The sequence below is a fragment of the Sphaerodactylus townsendi genome, unplaced genomic scaffold (genome assembly GCF_021028975.2).
Source record: "Sphaerodactylus townsendi isolate TG3544 unplaced genomic scaffold, MPM_Stown_v2.3 scaffold_161, whole genome shotgun sequence".
Taxonomy (NCBI): Eukaryota; Metazoa; Chordata; class Lepidosauria; order Squamata; family Sphaerodactylidae; genus Sphaerodactylus; species Sphaerodactylus townsendi.
In genome coordinates, this window is record NW_025950189.1 from 1,264 (window position 1) to 8,279 (window position 7,016).

At 49.0% G+C, this 7,016-nt stretch overlaps 1 protein-coding gene across 2 annotated transcripts; it reads right to left on the bottom strand.

Annotated features, from left to right (window-relative positions):
- Positions 1-5,117: 5,117 nt before the first annotated feature.
- On the bottom strand, positions 5,118-6,036 carry LOC125424959 (olfactory receptor 52E8-like). Of its 2 annotated transcripts, none has more exons than XM_048482401.1 (2): positions 5,785-6,036; positions 5,118-5,741 (listed from the first exon to the last, which is right to left on the bottom strand). In XM_048482401.1, the coding sequence occupies exons 1-2, from the start codon at positions 6,034-6,036 to the stop codon at positions 5,118-5,120; spliced, it is 876 nt and encodes a 291-aa protein (XP_048338358.1). The 2 variants fall into 2 exon arrangements, with proteins under 2 accessions (XP_048338358.1, XP_048338357.1); XM_048482400.1 differs by having other exon boundaries at positions 5,118-5,708; positions 5,749-6,036.
- Between the last annotated feature and the right edge of the window lie 980 nt (positions 6,037-7,016).

Below are 7,016 nucleotides of genomic sequence, written 5' to 3' on the forward strand. Positions count from 1 at the left end.
AGTTCATTGATGTGTTCAGTGTAGTTGAAAGATATATGACCACTGCAGCATATATCTCCAATGGATATTTAAGTTCACTGCTGCCCTCAGAAACGTCGGGAACTTCCCCTTTAAGAACTTCCTGAGGCTTTTCAAGCACAGCGTTACAGGAAGAAATTGACATCAGTACAACATTTATAGGACAATGTATTGTCGAAGGCTTTCACGGCCGGAATCACTGGGGTGCTGTGTGGTTTCCGGGCTGTATGGCCGTGTTCTAGCAGCATTCTCTCCTGACGTTTCGCCTGCATCTGTGGCTGCCATCTTCACAACACATCCTCTGAAGAAGCCAGCCATAGATGCAGGCGAAACGTCAGGAGAGAATGCTGCTAGAACCCGGCCAGACAGCCCGGAAACCACACAGCACCCCATTTATAGGACATTTGTTCATAAACAGAGATTTGTTTTTATGTGACATTGCCGTGGGATTTGCAGATTGTATCCCTGTTTTGTATTCTTTTCACACTTAGTAGTTGGGTTAAGGTGTGTGTGTGTTATTCATTTTGCACTTGTTCACATTAAATGTCGGTTGGCAGCTAGGCGTGCAGCGCGTTTTTTCCTGTTCTGGATTCAACACCTCACCGTCTGCTCTCCTCCATGGAAGATTCCAAAATGTTGCTTTATGTAGAAAGACTTCCCTGAAACTGTACAGCAGACTTTCTTCTATTGCCCGTTCTACGGCTTAAACGTGCGGAGCAAAGTATATAAGCCCGCTTTCTTTGAGACAGGGCCAAGTTTTCTGATGGTTCCAAGGTGACCTTTCTATTAAATGGGCGAGAGTGTAGCTAAATTTCTGCATGAAGCCATTGAGCTCTGTCCTTCAAAGAAAGGGGGCTAATTTTTACTCTGGTCCTTTTTATGGGGCTTTCCGCACTACAGAAGGGAGCTAAGGTCGACTCGGTTCCCTTCAGTGGGGGGCGATTCCAGGCTGTCCGCACAGCAACTCTACTCTTTGGCCCCCTGGAACCCGAGATAAGTGGGCAGGATCATCTTGGTGCCTGTTTCGGCCTCCTCGATCGTGATTGGAGCTTGTGTTACCACAGGAAACGGGAGCCGTTCTTTTTCTTCTTTACAGTTTACAGTTACATGCCGCTAATGACTCTCCCATTCTGCGCATGCCACAAAGCGGCTCCTGATTGGTTGAACGGATGAGGTGTAATGCGTTTTCGGGATGCGTCCGCATCTTCAAAGCTTCGGCGGTATGCGACTCCCTGCGTTCCAGCAGAAAGGTGCAGTCGGCATAACTGCGACAAAGGGATGTCGCTTGATTCTGGGGGGGGGGAACTGAGACAAAACAACGTTGAGCTCGGTTGCAGTGCGGATACACTGAGGTGAACCTAGATAGAAACCAGTACAACTCTGTCAGTGCGGAAAGCCCCTAAGATTCCATTAATTCTTTTCTTTTTAACTCCATGCAATGTTGTATTGTATGATGTCTTTTACTTATTTTAAGAAGAAGAAGAGTTTGGATTTATATCCCCCCTTTCTCTCCTGCAGGAGACTCAAAGGGGCTGACAATCTCCTTGCCCTTCCCCCCTCACAACAAACACCCTGTGAGGTGGGTGGGGCTGAGAGAGCTCCGAGAAGCTGTGACTAGCCCAAGGTCACCCAGCTGGCGTGTGTGGGAGTGCACAGGCTAATCTGAATCCCCCAGAGAAGCCTCCACAGCTCAGGCGGCAGAGCGGGGAATCAAACCCGGTTCCTCCAGATTAGATACACAAGCTCTTAACCTCCCACGCCACTGCTGTATATTTTAAATTTTTGTATATTATGTATTACTTTATAGCCTAGTTGCCAATAAAGGCCTTGATTGGACTGGAAAAAATAAAATTGGGGATTACTGGATGTAATCACTCCCTCAGACGGTCATCCTATAAATAGATCCCAGGCTTCTGACTGAGAAAATGGGAAGTTTATGTATTCCAAGTTCATAGTGAAAACAGTTTATTTTTCTCAAGAAATAATCAGGCAGGCGTCTAGTCAAAAACTTTTATTGAAAATCAGTCTAATTATTCTTGAACTGAGAAGCACTTATTACCAATATGCAGAATATAGAAGACAAAGTGTTAGGTCTTGAACCTTGAAGCAATAAACGGACCCTGTTGTGTTGGTCAGCAGCATTTATTGATAGACATCGAAGCACCCAGCTGGACAAAGCCAATTCTGGGGAACCTGGCTTTTGCTACCCATTTTATCCTGATATTAATCCCCCCTCCCTTTTCCCCAAGGAATGTGAAAAAGGGTTAGTTTGGAGCTGAGGCACCCCAAGGGCGGCAACAGAAAGAGATAGAGCTACCTGGCATCCTGCCCCCCAAGGACAGCGGAAACAATCCTGTTTCTCATGAGACCAAAGTGTAAGGGGAAAGTCTAGTTATCTACACAGCGTGTGAAGCCATAAAGGAAAGAATGCCTCAGAATAGCAGTGATAACATATAGCAGGCTAGTTACATATCTTGCAGCGAGGAATGCATCTCAATCGCCAGATACAATCCCCCCTAACACATAGCTATTAAGAACGGAGGAGCATACATGACCTTTTCTGATCTCCTAAACTGAATTTGAGAATGAATTGGAATTTTTAACATTCTTACAGTGTAAAAAAGGGACAAGAGACACTTTGCCCGGGTTGCAGAGAGATCCAGGAGTTCTAGTTGTAGCCTGCTTACATGGGCACAGTTAAACAAGCCAACATATGACTATCACAACGCCTGGTTTTTACCAACTAAGGTGGGACGTTCTCCTAAGCAGGCCACGGTGTTTTCCATCTAAGTAGCAAATTTGTGCCTGAGATTTTTCTGGGTGCAGGACTGATTATTGGCTAGTTGGACAATGAACCACATTTATTTATTTATTTATTTATTTGTCCATCCATCCATCTGTCATTTTCATTATTTATAGTCCATCTTTCTCACAGGGACTCAAGTCAGATAACACGCTATGAGCCAGTGCAATCAGCAACACAAATGAATGTAATGCCTCCATGCATTAAGGATTTTTAGAAGTCACAAGAAAACCACCAGAAAGGACTGTAGAAGAGCAGAAGTATTCACACAACACATTAAGCAGTACAGAAATTACACAACAGGGTCCTACTTACATTAAGCTGTACCCAGCGAGGTATAGGTGTAACAAAGTCCCTAATCTCAATTATCCAAAGTCAGCTTCTAAACCAGTGATGGCGAACCTTTTCGAGACCAAAGTGCTCCAAACTGCAAACCCCAAAACCCAATTCTATTTATTGCAAAGTGCCAACCTTGGCAATTTAACCTGAAGATAACTAGAGAGTTTTAAGTTTAGAAAAAACGGTTGGCTCCGGTATGCCAGCCAAGCGTTACTCGGGAGTAAGCTTGGTGGTAGTCGGTGGTTTTGCTTTGAAGCAACTGTGCAACTCTTCCAACGGGTGAATCACGACCCTAGGAGTGTTTACTCAGAAGCAAGCCCCATTGCCAGCAACCGAGCTTACTCCCAGGTAAAGGATCACACTTTAGTTCTTTGCATGAAAATCAGTGGGGTTTAACAGCGCTTAACAGGGTTACCTACACTGCTTCCCCAAAACTAGGTCTTAGGTTTAATGCTAATGATCGAGCCCAGCGGCCCAGGCCAGCCTAGATGTGTTATTATTATTATTGTGTGTGTGTGTGTTCTCTGCTTTGTGTGTGCCCACAGAGGGGGCACTCTGTTTGTGTGTGCCCACAGAGAGGACTCTGAGTGCCACCTCTGGCACCCGTGCCATAGGTTCGCCACCACTGTTCTAAACCATTTTGTACGGTGCAACCCTCTTGCCTGCGCAGAAAACCTCTGTTCAGTGGTCCAGATCGGCATCGTTTGTAGAAAGTCAGGAAAGTGATCTTCCTGGGCCGGCTGTTCCACAAGGCAGGAGGCACAACAGAGAAGGCACCAGACAGGGCAGCTGCGCATTTCCCCCCTTTGCGGATTGGCCCCTGCAGAGGCCCCTGCTGACTTGAGAGCAAAGGCCCCACCTGGAAGCACCCCTTGCCCCGCCCCTGCTGGAGGGGCATCCTCCGCCCCTTGGGAACAGGTAGTCAGGGGCAGCGTCGTGCGACGTGGGGCATGACGTGGGGTATAATGGAGGGCACTTTGCTGCTTATGCCTCAGTTCTGGCAATAGGCGTCTAAATGCTTATTCCCGATGCTATTCGCAATAAAGAAACCACCTGAACATGGCGTCTTGTGATTGAACAGTCCGAGGGCACAACGTGAGAAATGCTTCACTGTAATTTTTGCAGGAAACAGTCGGCCACTGTGTGGGTCACAGGAAGTCCACCTGCTTCTTAATATTCCAGTCAAAGGAAACCAAACAAATGCGGATACAAACAACATAGCAGATATAATCAACAGCTGGACTCAAGTCCACGAGCAGCACCTCAGAAACGAGCAAGATTTTCAGGGTATGAACTATTGAGAATTAAAGCTTCCTCAGTCAGATACTTCGCCAGATGATAAACTGTAAGTTACAATTCCAAGAAGACCATCTTGGTTTGAAGACTTTTGCCCGGCAGCCTCCTATCAGCCTCCCACAGAGACTCCAAATTGGGCTCAAAGAGCATCCGAAGAAGAAGGAGAAGAAGAAGAAGAAGAAGAAGAAGAGGAGGAGGAGGAGGAGGAGGAGTTTGGATTTATATCCCTCTTTCTGTAGGAGACTCAAAGGGGCTGACAATCTCCTTGCCCTTCCCCCCTCACAACAAACACCCTGTGAAGTAGGTGGGGCTGAGATAGCTCCGAAGAACTGTGACTAGCCCAAGGTCACCCAGCTGGCATGTGTGGGAGTGTACAGGCTAATCTGAATTCCCCAGATCAGCCTCCACAGCTCAGGCGGCAGAGCGGGGAATTAAACCCGGTTCCTCCAGATTAGAGTGCACCTGCTCTTAACCACTACGTCACTGCTGCTACCTGTCAATTTTTCGACCGAAACTGTCACCCATTGACAAATGACCGATAGCTATAGTTGTGGGCAGCTTTATTTTGAGCAATCCATCCAAGGACAGCCTAGTGCAAAGCCGTGGGAGCTTTTTTGTGCCAGAGAGCTTGAGCTATTCTTCTTCTGGATCTCTCTGGTTCTCACCCCATAAATGACCGGGTTGAGCACTGGGGGGCAGAACTGGGCATGTAGAGGTTGGCTATCAGGATGTGGGTGTAGCGAGGGATGTTTAGTCCAAAACGGTGGGTGAGGAAGGAGAAGAAGGCCGGGGTGTAGAAGATAAAAATCACAGCCACGTGGGAACCACAGGTGCCCAAGGACTTCGCCCGGGCCTCCTTGGAGGGCAGCCGGAAAACAGCGCGAAGGATGCGCACGTAAGACAAAAGAATAAGCACCAAATCCAACATGAGGAAGGAGATGGTGAATAAGCCGTAGGCTCCCTTGACTCGGATGTCAGTGCAAGCCAGTTTGGCAATGCCCATGTGCTCGCAGTACGTGAGGGCAGTTTCGATCCGGCTGCTGCAGAAAGGCAGGTATGAAGACATCACAGCCAGGGGCAGGACCAACAGGAACGGTCTCAGGAAAACTCCAAAGCACATCCAGGTGACCCGCGTTTTGGTCAAGGTGGTGGCGTACCTCAAGGGATGGCAGATGGCGACGTACCTGTCGAAGGCCATGCAGACCAGCACGACAGACTCCATGCCCGTGAAGGTTATTGGATCGAAGAGGTACCGCATCCACTGGCTGTCAAAGGAGTGCGAGGCCTCAGAAGCTGATCCCCCCCCCCGAGGCCAAGCCAGAGATGGCCAACATCTTGGGCAGGGTGGACGTGGAGAGGCCCAGGTCGGTGGCGGAGAACACGGAGCGGAAGTAGAACATGGGCTGGTGGAGGCTGGCCTCGGCCCTCACGATGAAGAGGATGGTGGAATTCCCCAGCAGGGCTATGAGGTACCCAAGGCAGAAGGGGACGGACAGCCAGGCGTAGATGGACTCCAGCCCTGGGACTCCCAGCAGGATCAGCGTGGGGGCATAAAAGCGCGAGCCATTATAGGTTTGCATTTTCTTGGGTCACTGACATAGGTCCCTGCCAGGAGGGCGAGCGTTATTGCGCGTGGGTCCCCCCACACAGGCAGTCTTTCAGGAGCGCAGGTGCAACAGAGATCGCAGCCAAAAGAACAGCTGCAGCATCCACACAAAGTGGCAACACCCAGACCTGTGGGAGTTGGGGATGGAGCCAGAACAGAATCACATGCAACGTGTGGTTGGTGTTTGGAATATGCTGCCCCAGGAAGTGGTGATGGCCACTAGCCTGGATAGCTTTAAAAGGGGCTTGGGCAGATTTATGGAGGAGAAGTCGATCTATGGCTCCCAATCTTGATCCTCCTTGATCTGAGGTTGCAAATGCCTTAGCAGACCAGGTGATCGGGAGCAGCAGCAGCAGCAGCAGAAGGCCATTGCTTTCACCTCCTGCCTGTGAGCTCCCAAAGGCACCTGGTGGGCCACTGCGAGTAGCAGAGAGCTGGACTAGATGGACTCTGGTCTGATCCAGCTGGCTTGTTCTTATGTTCTTAACAGGAGTGTCTGCAGGAGACAGAGGACTTTTGCCTCTTGGAGGGCGAGAACCCACTCATTTGTGGGGGGGGGGGGAGCAAAAGAGGAAAATGGGACCAAGGAGGGTAATCAAGGAGTGGCTGCAATGGAAAATCCTAAGGGAAATTCCGCCACCTCCCCCCTTCCCATGGGTAGAGAAGGAATAACGCCGAACATGCTCACACGTTGTTGCAGACATAGACAGAAATACAAGGGAACAATCCTGGACCTCACCACAAAGATCACACAGGACGCTTCTGCACACAGAAACAGAGCAAGCCTGTGTTGGCAGATCACTGCACAGAGAAGCAGCAACCCCAGCGATGCCAAGAATTAAAGATAACTGTTCGTGAGAGGCCTGCATTTAGGACGGTCTGTAAGCACTTGGAAGGGAATAATGTGATCACTAAAAATCAGCGTGGGTTCCTGAAAAAGGAAGTCATGCCAGA